The sequence below is a fragment of the Cnephaeus nilssonii genome, assembly GCF_951640355.1.
Source record: "Cnephaeus nilssonii genome assembly, chromosome: 2".
NCBI lineage: Eukaryota > Metazoa > Chordata > Mammalia > Chiroptera > Vespertilionidae > Cnephaeus > Cnephaeus nilssonii.
The window spans coordinates 36,361,051-36,373,158 of NC_137073.1; the positions used below are offsets into that span (position 1 = coordinate 36,361,051).

Consider the following 12,108-nt stretch of genomic DNA (forward strand, 5'->3'; position numbering starts at 1 on the left):
TCTCTAGGACTTAGGTCTCTTCCAGCCAGATCCATTACCACAGGCCAGAAGATGGAGAAGACAGTATCGTCCTCCTGAACCACAGGCCACCATCCTTTCTGCCCATGTCCTTGTTTGGGGAGCCTCAGATCCGAATGACATAAGCATCACTGTGGCTGAGGTGTCGCACCCACTTGTGGGGGTTGGCATTGCTGCAGTGTCTGAATGCCAGCCTGAGGAAGCGAACCTGGAGGCCGGAGCACGTGTGCCGGGGAAGTTCAAAGGAGAGGCTCGCAGGGCCCAGCCCCAGAGGAGGGGCTGAGGTGGAATGTCCTTGCCCAGGGGGCCCAGGCAGACCTGGGACTTCCATCTGTGAGGGATAAAGGCAGAGGCATGAGTGCTGAAGACAGAGAGGAAGGTGGGCAGGGGAGCCCCGGGGCCAGGAAGGTGACTATATTGGTGAGAACAATGCAGCCACTAGATTAAGAGAGAGGAGTTGGGACTGAAAATGGAGGAGGGAGAGGAGGGCCTTAGAGAATCAGCAGCTGATACCTGGAAAAGGCCTGAGAGCTGAGAGCCTCCTTGCACACGAGGCAGGTCCCAGCGAAGGGCTCCGTCACACAGCTCTGCCTTCTGCTCTGGGCTACTCAGCTCCTGGGACAGGCTGGAGTTTGGGAAGATGCTAGGCTCAGCCGGCAGGGGCAGGCCAGTTCCACCCCCACAGTATATGTATACTCTCCTCCCAGTGCCATCCTGTTGTCCAGGGAAGCTGGTAAAACCATAATGCACACACACTAACCTGACCACCCCTCGAGGCAGGGGAAGATGAAGCCTGATATTGAGAGCCTGGCTGCAAACATGAAAGGAACAGTGTCGGGCCCAGAAAGGTAATGACTTGTCTCCGTGCTTCATTAATGTCACAGCTGGAATTCAGCACAAGTGCCACCCCACCCCCTTCCCAAACTCCCAAGCCTCTAACTAAACTGATTCCTAGGCTGGTGGCTGCATCTGAAAGCCATAGCAACAGGTATCTATCTGGGCCCTTTCTCCTACTCCCCATAGCTGAACTAGTCTTGGCTACCCCACTCATACCTCTTTGGGGGCAAGTCACATCGTAACTTCAGATAAACCTGGAGCCTGGATGAGAGGATACAATACCATTACTCTAGCCCAAGCATGTCAAACTCGTGGCCGGCATGCAAACGAGGCATGCGTCCCACTGGCCGAGAGTTTGACATGCTTGCTCTAGCCATAGCCTACTGGCATCTCACCAGCCCCCAGACATGTACTGAAGGAAGGAGAGAGAAGGGCTGAAATCTACTCGACTCTATTAGTCACTAGTGTTCATGGGGCTGAGTCCACTTGGGGGGAGGGTGCCTTTTTCTAATTTGTAACCTATACCACTAACCACCATCCCTCCCCAATAAATCTACCTATTGACTTGGGTTCCAGAGAAATTCTAGAACTGGAAATGGTCTCACCTGCCTGGGCCTCGGTCCCACTGCACAGAGGGAAAGAGCCGGAAGGGAAGTGGGGAGGGGAGGTCATCTGAGAGTTGGTACCGCATCACCGTCAGCTAAGATGAGGGAGAAACAGAGATCAGTTTGGTGCCCTCACACCTGAACTGCCTCCCTTCCCTTGGGTAGATGGAATACGCTAGGCCAGCCCATCCTGACCTCGCCCTGAGGTGGCTGCAAGCGGAGTATTCGATGAGACTCAAATTCATCCAGTTGCACCGAGCTGTGAAATGAGACTTCATCCACCCGAATTCCTGGCCCATAACCTAGAAAGAAAGACTCCTCTGCTAACCCATATTTTGGGAGAGAAGAGCAGGGATGGGGTAGGGATCTGTCTCTAACTTCTCTCCATGAAACTTCTGGTAGGAGAGAAAGACCTACTTATTTCTCACCTCTCAGTTCTGACTTCCCCACACAAAATTCTTCTGTCAAGCCAATGCGCATCTCTGTCAGAAAAAAAGGACATCAGAAAAGGCCACCAAATAGCACCACAAACCCCACCAAGAAGTCTGTCCCAAACCCAACCCTAGGCCCAACCTGCAGACTTCTCACCAGAGCCACTGGGAAGAAAGCTCTTGAGTCGGATCTCTCCCTGCACATCCACCTTCAGCAGTGAGCCCTGAGAGTGGCAGAGAGGTTAATGCCCAGAGATGACCTCCCCAAATGTGTTTGCCAGATACTATCTGTCCTCAGCTCCAGGGCTGGGGGCCCAAACTTACATTAGATGCTATCAGTACGGACAGTCTCTCAACCACATCCAAAAACACTTCATTCTTTTGGCTCTGAGGAAGAGAGGGCATTTGAGTAGTTGGGGGCTGACTAGTGGACAGAGCAGTGGACGCTAGGGCCAGGGTTGGGGACACGAGGTATAGGAAGGGACTGGGTTATCCACATCTAGGAGAGGTGGAAAGATAAGCAGGGAACTTGGATTCTGGGATTCCCCTAAAACAAAATCAGGGGGTCTGAACCTGTTTAGTCTCCCTCACCTGGTCAGAACGGCTGGACAGGACTGGGCGGCTGGCTGCACTGCTGGGGGCCACTTTGCTCTGTTGTGTCTCAGCCCCAAACTGCAAAGCACCCAAACCATCATCCTCAAGGTCTGACAACCCCTGCCAAACCTTCTCCCTCCTGGTCCTCTCTCCCTCTACTCACCAAGCCAACGCTGCTGAGATCAAAGAGGCTGAAGGGCTTGCTGACCACAGCCTCAGTCTGGATGAAGTTCCTCAGCATCTCTGTGGATGTGGTCTGTACATAGCCATAATCCTACAGACGGAGGAAGAACAGTTCTAGGGTGGCCAGTGGGGAAAAGATGTGAAATGGAGTGGACTTAGCCTCACAATCAAGGAATAGACCTTTAGGGAACAGGGACAATGAAGGAAGTCTTTGAACCTTACCAACACTTCATCCAGGAGTTCATAGACAAGAGCCACGTTGCGGGAGATGGTCCCCTCTCCCAGGGAGCCACAGTAATCGCCCAGGAGGGTGGCTAACCTGAGGAAAAAGAATGGAGTGTGCACCTCTTCCTCCTGTCACACCCCAACCCCCAGCTGCCCAGCCCTGCCCTCCTCACCGAGAGAGCAGCTCTAGGAGGCTGAAGGGAGAAATGTTTTCTGAAGTCGTGGCCACCAAATAGAGACCACTGTGTCTGATGTGAATAAAATGACGGTCATCGTGGTGCTGAGGCAGAAGCGGGGGGGGGGGGGGGGGGGGGGGGGGGGAACGTCAGGAAGAGAGTTGGGCTTAAGGGCCCGGGAGATTTTAGCTGGTACCCTGATTCCCCAACTGCCTAGCAGTGCGACCTCGGGCGAACTAGAAACCTCCCAAGGGCCCAGTTTCCCCAAGTGTAAAGTGGACTTCATGCGAGTTCCTTCCTCAGAGGTGCTGAGGATTGAGACATGTGAGGAGCTGTGCCTGCTACATTGTTAGCGCTCAATAAACTTTCCTTAATATTATTTGGAGGAATGCACGGCCCCCACCCCAATGGGAAGCTCTCAAGGACACAGGCCCGAGTGGGAGGAAGCGTCCCCTCCACCCGAACCTGCCAGAATATCACTCCAACCCCCCTTTGGTTACCATGACAACCGGGGACTCTTCTCCAGGCAGTCCCGTCAGCTTCCGGTAGAAGAGCTCGGCCACATCCCGGCCGCCACTGTCCCCGCGGACTGACAGGTTGAAGGACAGCTAAGGACCCGGAGACACAAGCTAGCTCTGGGACACTACTCCTACCCCAGCCTCCCCCCTGGACTCGTAGGTCAAGGATACAGTCTTTGTAGATGAGTGGGTCCCCCTTGGAGGACAGAATGAAGAACTGGGAAATCATGGCCGTTCTGCAGAGTGGACAAGGAGAGGAAACGGACGGCAGCCCCGAACAAAGGGACGCGTGTAGGCTGGCCCTTTAAGACCGATTCTCCTCTGACGCGGGAAATCCGGCGCCTGCCCCACCCCTCCCAACCTGTCTCTTTCTTAACTCTCGCCGCTTCCCCGTCACTCAGCCCAAGTTCACCTGGTGATTGGTCGAGGCTGGGCCCGCGGCGAGAGGGCGGGACAGAAGTCCTCTTATCAGATTGGCCCATACGCGGCTGCGCCGGTCACGTGTTGGGCGACGTTTCGCGCCAATTTCGGTTGGTCTGCCACAGTCTGCAGCGGGAACGATCGCTGCTAGGGGAGAGTGAGAACTCTGAGCGCTCCAACTGCTGCTGCACGGTCCTCAGCAGCGATGGCACTTAAGGACTACGCGCTGGAGAAAGGTGAGGGTTTGCAAGCTTGGGAGGGGCGTCCGGCGCGGGAACTCTCCCGGCCAGCACCTGTTGATGTGAGCTGGGGACCGCCGCTCGGCGCGCGAGGCCAGAGCCGGGGTCCAGAGGCGGCGTGGCTAAGGCACACGGTGCCTGGGAGGCACGCGGAGACCCGAGGTCGGAGAAGAGCTAGTGATGGTGTTCGGGAAAAGAGTGGGGGCGGCGGATAGTCCCGTTGGGGGTTCGAGTGGAGACGGTAACGCATGGAGAGACCCGGACCTCAGAAGGTCTTTCCTAGGGTGTAGAGTCGGGCACCCCTCGCCCCGCTACCTTCCGCGCGCTTAAGCACTCTGAAGTAGCCGCGTCTTCCCGGGATATCGAAGCCCCGGGGGCGGGCTGACCTGGGCCGCTGCGCGCGGGGATTGGCCATTTTAGTCCAACCTACAAGCGGAAGTGAAGGCGGGCGGAAGTTGCGCGACGCCTAGGAGGGAGCTCCGTGTGTAAACAGTGTCCTTCCGCGCGGTAGCCTCCGGGAGAGCTGCCGAGAGCAGGGGCGTGCCTGGAATTAGGGGTTTTAGTGCGAGTCTTAGAGGAGGTAGTATGGAGCCAAGATGGGGACGACGGAGTGGCCCTGGACCAGCTGGCCAATTGCCGGATCGGCTCCCCATGGGCGGAGGAATCCCGCGCCGTGAAGCGGCAGCATCTGGGCCCATGTGCTTCTTTGTTTACTAAGAGCGGAAGCAGTGGCGGTAGAGGGGGTGGGGTGGAGGATGGGACTAGTGGCATAGGTTTAGGGGACCGAAAGAAAACGGGGGATGATAATTATGGAAGAAAGGCTGAGAACCTTGAGACTTGAGTTTGCTGCTGGGAGTTGGGAGGCCTTTGGGAACGGGCACTGAGACTTCTAACGAAGGCAGACACTGAAATTACCCAGAGGGAGGGTGTTGGGTAATTTTTCAACTGCCAAGTGACCCTTATTCTTTAGATAAAAACAGACTTGTGAAAAGGAGTTCTGCCCAGTTTGGGGAGAATTATGTGGGGTGGGGTGGGTGGGGTGATTTAAATGTTCATATAACTAATTAGTCACTTAAACAAGAGTGGGTTTCTTGAATTTCTGTCGCGTTTACAAAAAGGTATCTGAAAGAAAGGAAGGTTGATCATCATGATTTTACATTTACATTATAGAAAAAGTGAAGAAATTCCTACAAGAGTTTTACCAGGATGACGAGTTTGGCAAGAAGCAGTTCAAGTATGGGAACCAGTTGGTAAGTCTAAGATTGGAGGGAATGGCACCTTGAGCTGTAAGGTGGCCTGGCTTATTTTAACAAGTACATTTGTCTATAAATGACATGTGTTTAGTGCGGTACCTGATACTTGGTAAGTGATTTGATACTACGTTTGTGATAATTAAGGTGTTTTTAGGAGTTGGGAAGCTGTCTTTTGGGGGTTAAGAAGTGAGTACTGCTGTCCCACACTATTCCCTGTGGAGACCTGGAATCAATCTGTCCTAAGCTCACAGTGATGGTTCCTTGCATGAGCACAGTAAAGTTGACTCTGAGGTCTTCCCAACTCTTCCCCACCCCAGGTTCAACTGGCTCATCGGGAACAAGTGGCAATGTACATAGACCTAGATGATATAGCCGAAGAGGACCCTGAATTGGTGGATTCAATTTGTGAGAACACCAAGCGCTATGCAAGGCTCTTTGCTGATTCTGTTCAGGAGCTGCTGCCTCAGTACAAGGAGAGGGAGGTGAGTGTTTGCAAGAAAATTCAGGGCAAGGAACTTTTCTGTCAGGGAGCTTCTCGGATATTAATGTGTTCTGAGCTAGCAGAAAGGAGGGCAGTGGTTTCTGCCTGCTGACCTTTATGCCCCATCCTGCCCCTCATTTTTCCCATCTTTCTTCCTCTGCCTATAGGTGGTAAATAAAGATGTCCTGGATGTTTACATTGAGCACCGACTGATGATGGAGCAGCGGAGCCGGGACCCTGGGGCAGCCCGAAGCCCCCAGAACCAGTACCCTCCTGAACTCATGCGTAGATTGTGAGTGATCTCAGTGGGGAAAGGGGTGGGAATTGGTTCTTCAGGACCTTGCTAATGACTGTTTTCTCTCTCAGTGAGCTGTACTTTCAAGGCCCAAGTAGTAATAAGCCTCGTGTGATCCGGGAAGTGCGGGCTGACTCTGTAGGGAAATTGGTAACTGTGCGTGGAATCGTCACTCGTGTCTCTGAAGTTAAACCCAGAATGGTGGTGGCCACTTACACTTGTGACCAGTGTGGGGCAGAGACCTACCAGCCGGTATGTATGAAATAGGGAACAAGAATGCACTTGTTAGTGTCTTTTGTAAGAATTTCTGTCTGTGAGGTTTATCCTTTTCTCTGTTTATTGTAAAATACATCTGTGTGTTCACCTTTCATTGTTTTTCTGGTATGTAGAGGTCTTTTCATCCATTTGTGTTTTTGGTGTCTGTCAACTGTTATCCCAGAATAGTTCAAGATGTTCTTGACAGTTCCGTGATGAGAAAATATGATGCAAGTGACTGACTCTTAAGTGGCTCATTTTCTTCTGACTTCCTTTGATGCTTTCTTACATCTTAGATCCAGTCTCCCACTTTCATGCCTCTGATTATGTGCCCGAGCCAAGAGTGCCAGACCAACCGTTCAGGAGGGCGACTATATTTACAGACACGTGGCTCCAAATTCATAAAATTCCAGGAGATGAAGATGCAAGAACATGTGAGTTTTGGGGGTGTTGCCCAGGGAAGGTGGAGCTTGGGAGTCAATTTGAATACTATAGTCATGAAGTGGAAGAAAGAAAGAATAGGAGAGGAGGAGGTGAGGCAGAGAAGTCACCTAGGGCAGGAGGGATATTTAACTGAAACTTTTTGATTGAGCTGGGGAGAGGTAAAAGAGATCTCTGCTTCCGTATTCCTGTTGGCTAGTCTGAAGCTAGGGTGGGTCAAGAAGTAGAAGAGTGGATCCCTAGGCAGGAGCTTAGATCCTAAAGGGCCTTATGTTTCTTTTTCCTTGCCTGTGCACCCTTATCCCCCAGAGTGACCAAGTGCCGGTGGGAAATATCCCTCGTAGCATTACGGTGTTGGTAGAAGGAGAGAACACACGGATTGCCCAGCCTGGGGACCACATCAGTGTCACTGGTATCTTCTTGCCAATCTTGCGCTCTGGGTTCCGACAGGTGGTACAGGTAAGAAAGGGGGTTTGAAGGGAGGAAATGTTCCCTTTTTCCCCTTGCCCACTCACTCTCACCCCACCCACAGAGAAAACTATTAACAGTAAAACAAAATAGAACAAAAGGTTTTGTCGGGAACTCCTTCCTGAAGGAAGAGTGTGGACTTCATATCATGGTCTTTTCCTGTTCAAGGGTTTACTTTCAGAAACTTACCTGGAAGCCCATCGGATTGTGAAGATGAGTAAGAGTGAGGATGATGAGTCTGGGTCTGGAGAGCTGAGCAGGGAGGAGCTGAGGCAAATTGCAGGTGAGGGACTGGGGAAAAGACTAGAAATGTTTCTTCCTAGCACTCTTTTTCCTAATTTTCACTTTCCTTCAGAGGAGGATTTCTACGAAAAGCTGGCAGCCTCCATTGCTCCAGAAATATATGGGCATGAAGATGTAAAGAAGGCCCTGCTGCTCCTCCTGGTGGGAGGTGTGGACCAGTCTCCTCGGGGCATGAAAATCAGGGGTAAGAGGAAATGGGGAAGAGGCTCTGACAAGGGAAGGCAAGAGTTGGCATCTTGGCTTCATAGGCACTAGAATGGATCAGAAGAAACGATCCTGAGTGTGGGGGTGGGGGAGCCTTCAGAAATACTTTTCTCTGTTGTTGGACAGCTTGCATTAAAAGAACAGTTGCAGGGGCTTTCTTTTTTCAGGCAACATCAACATCTGCCTCATGGGGGATCCTGGTGTGGCCAAGTCTCAGCTCCTGTCTTACATTGATCGCCTGGCCCCCCGCAGTGAGTAATCGGACTTGGGGAGGGAAGTAAATGTAGAAGACAAGAATAGGATCACCACATTTATTCTCTTTTGGGGTTTGAAAGGTGGGAGAGGGTTGGGGAAGGGAGATAGTGCCAGCACCCCATAGATCTTTACCCAGGAAGGCCTGGTGAGCAAGTAAATTAGATCAGTGCAGGCCTCATTTCACTGTCCCCATTACTTGTGTCCTTGCCCTATTGCTCTTTTCCTTGTTCCTTTCCCTTCTCCTAAACATGTCTGCTTGTTTCTTGTCTTCCTGACCCTGCCATTTAGGCCAGTACACAACAGGTCGCGGATCCTCTGGAGTGGGGCTTACAGCAGCTGTGCTGAGAGACTCTGTAACTGGAGAACTAACCTTAGAGGGTGGGGCCCTCGTACTGGCCGACCAGGGTGTGTGCTGCATCGATGAGTTTGACAAGATGGCTGAGGCCGACCGCACAGCCATCCATGAGGTCATGGAACAACAGACCATCTCCATTGCCAAGGCAGGCATTCTAACCACCCTCAATGCCCGTTGTTCCATCCTGGCTGCTGCCAACCCTGCCTATGGGCGCTACAACCCTCGCCGCAGCCTGGAACAGAACATACAGCTTCCTGCCGCACTCCTCTCTCGATTTGACCTTCTCTGGCTAATCCAGGATCGCCCTGACCGAGACAATGACCTACGGTGAATTAAGCTCAACACTCAGAGAGACATATCTTAGATGATTGGGAGGGAGGAGAAATTGGAAAGCCCTCAAATTCTCATGAAAATGGCTCCACGATTCTTAGGGAAATGATGGGTCTGGGCTGAAACATTGGTAAGGATTTCTTGGTAATGGTTTTCCCTGCCATGCTGTGAGGAGATGGAGCCCAGGGAAGAGGAAGATAAGAGTTGGGGCACAGGGTGCATAGCACCAAAAAGAGTGTTCCTCCTTGCCTCCATTATTCCCAGGTTGGCCCAGCATATCACCTATGTACACCAGCACAGTCGGCAGCCTCCCGCCCAGTTTGAACCTTTGGACATGAAGCTTATGAGGTAGGAGAGCTGAGTAAGGAAGGACAGGTCTGCTTCACTTTGTGTGGCAGTATCTTGGGCCTTGTGTGTCTCTTGAAAGTTTTCAGTCTTACTACCACCCTGCCCATCCCTTTCTATGTTCTGGGTCTGAGAACATTGAGTCCAGTCCCCCCCAAGCTGGCCACAGAAGAACACACATCAGAACTAATCTTGCACATCACTGGCCTATGATGAGGCAGGTACAGATTCTAGGCAAGGCTGGGTCCTGCTCCAAGGATATTTGATGCCACTATGTTCTCCACAGGTCTGTGAAAGGGCTCCCAGTGGTCCCTCAGGTTTTTCTTCCCTGTTACCTATTCTCTTCAAGTAAACAGTTGTCTTAAAGCAAACAAAATATATTTGTTCCCTTTAGCCATATCTTGTTCAGAAGGAGAGGACTTGACCATCTCTAGTTACAAATGGATTTGTCTTACTCATGCATAAGCCATTTTCCTTAAAAATCAAAATAATTTTAGATGTACCAAGAAATCCCATCAGTGATATTCAAGCCACACAGATAATGCACTTTTTTTTTTCCTTCTACTGAAAAATTCCTTCCTAATCCAAGAGTGGTTTTTTTTGTTGATTTCAGAGAGGAAGGGGGAGAGAGAAACATCAATGATGAGAATCATTGATTGGCTGCCTCCGGCAGGTCCCCCAGCCCACAACCCAGGCATATGCCCTTGACTAGAATCGAACCTGGGACCTTTCAGACCGCAGGCTGACCCTGTATCCACTGAGCTAAAGCAGCTAGGGCAAGAGTTTTCTTAAATGGAAAACTGATACAGAAAAAGCATCCTCTCTCCATCTCTCTCTTCTGCTTTCTCACAAACTCACAGACGATACATAGCTATGTGCCGGGAGAAGCATCCCACAGTGCCAGAGTCTCTGGCTGACTATATCACAGCAGCATATGTGGAGATGAGGCGAGAGGCTTGGGCTAGCAAGGACGCCACCTATACTTCTGCCAGAACTCTGCTGGCTATTCTGCGGCTATCCACTGCTCTGGTGAGTGCCCAGTTCCTGTTCTGCTGGAGGGTTATCTGTTTTGACTATTACTGGGCAGCCTGCAGTAACATTGTCCTTTCTCATTGCCGCCTCCCTTCCACTCAGGCCCTGCTGGGGCTAAAGTGCTGACAGTGCAGATAGTGGTCCTCTCGTGCTACCGCACTGTGGGTACTTGCTGCTCCAGCAGGGCACGCACAGCGTCCATGGAGGGAAAGGCCTTCTTTCTGTTCAAACCTCACTATGGGGGTGGGTGGGGTGAATTCCATTATGTCCTAGATCCTGTGCTAGAAATCTTCATTTCTGTCCTCACATCTTGGACCTTAGTCCTGGGGGCTCCAAAGTGCTGTTCGTGCAGGTAGTGTGATTACCTGACCTACTGCTGAGCTAGCACTTCCCGAGCCCCAGGGATACCTCTCTGCCAGTCGCTTTCTTGGCTGAGCTCCCCAAGCTCCATCTGTCATGGTGCGGGGGAGCCCATTGGAATTCAGAAGGGTCTAGTCTCCCTCGCAGGACAGCTGAACACCGGGACTGGCCAGTGTTGAGAGGCGGAGACTTGGGCAATTGCTGGACGCTGCCCTGGGCATTGCACTTGTCTCGGTCTGACAGTGCCGGCCCCACACTGCGGATGTTTATAGGGGAGGGGAGGGGGCCTCCACTGGTTTTCTGAGTAGGCAACACAGAAGGGGGTTCCCTGACTGTTCCACTCCCCTCCTCCTGTTCCCATCTGTCCCTACCTTCCCCTTAGGCACGTCTGCGAATGGTGGACACAGTAGAAAAGGAAGATGTGAATGAAGCCATAAGGCTAATGGAGATGTCAAAGGACTCACTACTGAGTGACAAGGGACAAACAGCTAGGTGAGTGGTTTAATGGAAATCAGGAGTGCCTTTAGCAGACCACTTATCCTGTGGCTTCTGCAATGACACATGTATGATGGTGGCTTCAGAATTGCAATACCACTATTCTCTGACATGTTGGATGCTCTTGTTTGTACCCTGACCTTACACACCCACACTTGTTGCCTTCAGGACCCAAAGACCAGCAGATGTGATATTTGCCACTGTTCGTGAGTTGGTCTCAGAAGGCCGAAGTGTCCGGTTTTCCGAGGCGGAGCAGCGCTGCATATCTCGTGGTTTCACACCTGCCCAATTCCAGGCAGCTCTAGATGAGTATGAGGAATTAAATGTCTGGCAGGTCAATACTGCCCGGACTCGGATCACTTTTGTCTGATTCCAACCCACTTGTGACGCTGGAGTCTACTCTGCATAGTGTGTGCAAACTCCCCTCCCCCTTCCTTTAAAGGCCTAAATTGCCCTTGAGGGAAAAGGAGGATCCCTTCTGTTTCCTGAGCTGCACTTTTCTTCATTCCTTTTGCTAATAAAGTGTTTGTAGATTGCTGCCTTTTGTTAGAATGAAGTATTGTGTGTTTCTAGATGCATATCCTGTTTGCTTTATACTTGTCTTCTTTTATCCACTCCATAAATGCACTGAGTCAAGTACCTGCCAGGCATTCATATAGACATGGGATGAAGTGAGAGATGAGAATCCCACTGTACAGAAACTGTTTTCCCTGGATCTCCTTTGGGCTCAAGTGTATATTGAGGTGCCACTCGGGTTCTGAGGAAACAGCAATGAAACAGCCTCTCCATTTCTTTCTGAAATGCCTCTACACTTCATTACACCTCCTTAGTCCCTAACTTCTACTTGAAAGTCTTATTCAGGGGGTAATGGAAATCAGGGACCTGAAAGAAGGCATGTGAAACGTAATGCCTGGCACAAGTAATTGCACAGGACAATCCCCATGTTTTTATCACCTGGCCTCATCTCTAAAGTATAAACACTAGCACCTC

General features: G+C 51.3%; 2 protein-coding genes across 4 annotated transcripts; one reads left to right on the forward strand and one right to left on the reverse strand.

The window, feature by feature from the left end:
- Positions 1-124: 124 nt before the first annotated feature.
- AP4M1 (adaptor related protein complex 4 subunit mu 1) lies at positions 125-3,888 on the reverse strand (the record flags this gene model as incomplete). Its single annotated transcript, XM_079779859.1, has 15 exons — positions 3,759-3,888; positions 3,570-3,658; positions 3,067-3,173; positions 2,891-2,987; positions 2,649-2,759; positions 2,483-2,563; positions 2,216-2,278; positions 2,049-2,115; positions 1,889-1,942; positions 1,656-1,762; positions 1,461-1,555; positions 1,072-1,116; positions 779-829; positions 532-643; positions 125-349 (listed from the first exon to the last, which is right to left on the reverse strand). Exons 1-15 carry the CDS (start codon positions 3,814-3,816, stop codon positions 125-127), a joined length of 1,362 nt encoding a protein of 453 aa, XP_079635985.1. The 5' UTR covers positions 3,817-3,888.
- Positions 3,889-4,060: 172 nt separating this feature from the next.
- Positions 4,061-11,656, forward strand: MCM7 (minichromosome maintenance complex component 7). Of its 3 annotated transcripts, none has more exons than XM_079779803.1 (15): positions 4,061-4,243; positions 5,417-5,496; positions 5,817-5,981; positions 6,148-6,272; positions 6,347-6,527; positions 6,827-6,964; positions 7,281-7,430; positions 7,608-7,722; positions 7,795-7,926; positions 8,114-8,197; positions 8,490-8,883; positions 9,151-9,234; positions 10,092-10,260; positions 11,006-11,115; positions 11,287-11,656. In XM_079779803.1, exons 1-15 carry the CDS (start codon positions 4,213-4,215, stop codon positions 11,486-11,488), a joined length of 2,160 nt encoding a protein of 719 aa, XP_079635929.1. In that variant the 5' UTR covers positions 4,061-4,212; the 3' UTR covers positions 11,489-11,656. The 3 variants fall into 3 exon arrangements, with proteins under 3 accessions (XP_079635929.1, XP_079635931.1, XP_079635930.1); XM_079779805.1 differs by lacking the exon at positions 4,061-4,243 and adding an exon at positions 4,707-4,944; XM_079779804.1 differs by lacking the exon at positions 4,061-4,243 and adding an exon at positions 4,968-5,179.
- Positions 11,657-12,108: the final 452 nt, after the last annotated feature.

Bases quoted from the DNA above. Each gene is read 5' to 3' on its own strand.
- MCM7 (XM_079779803.1), top strand. From the start codon at position 4,213: ATGGCACTTAAGGACTACGCGCTGGAGAAAG. The intron at 6,528-6,826 runs GTATGTATGAAA...CTTACATCTTAG, and splicing joins GGGCAGAGACCTACCAGCCG to ATCCAGTCTCCCACTTTCAT. The intron at 10,261-11,005 runs GTGAGTGCCCAG...CCTTCCCCTTAG, and splicing joins TGCGGCTATCCACTGCTCTG to GCACGTCTGCGAATGGTGGA.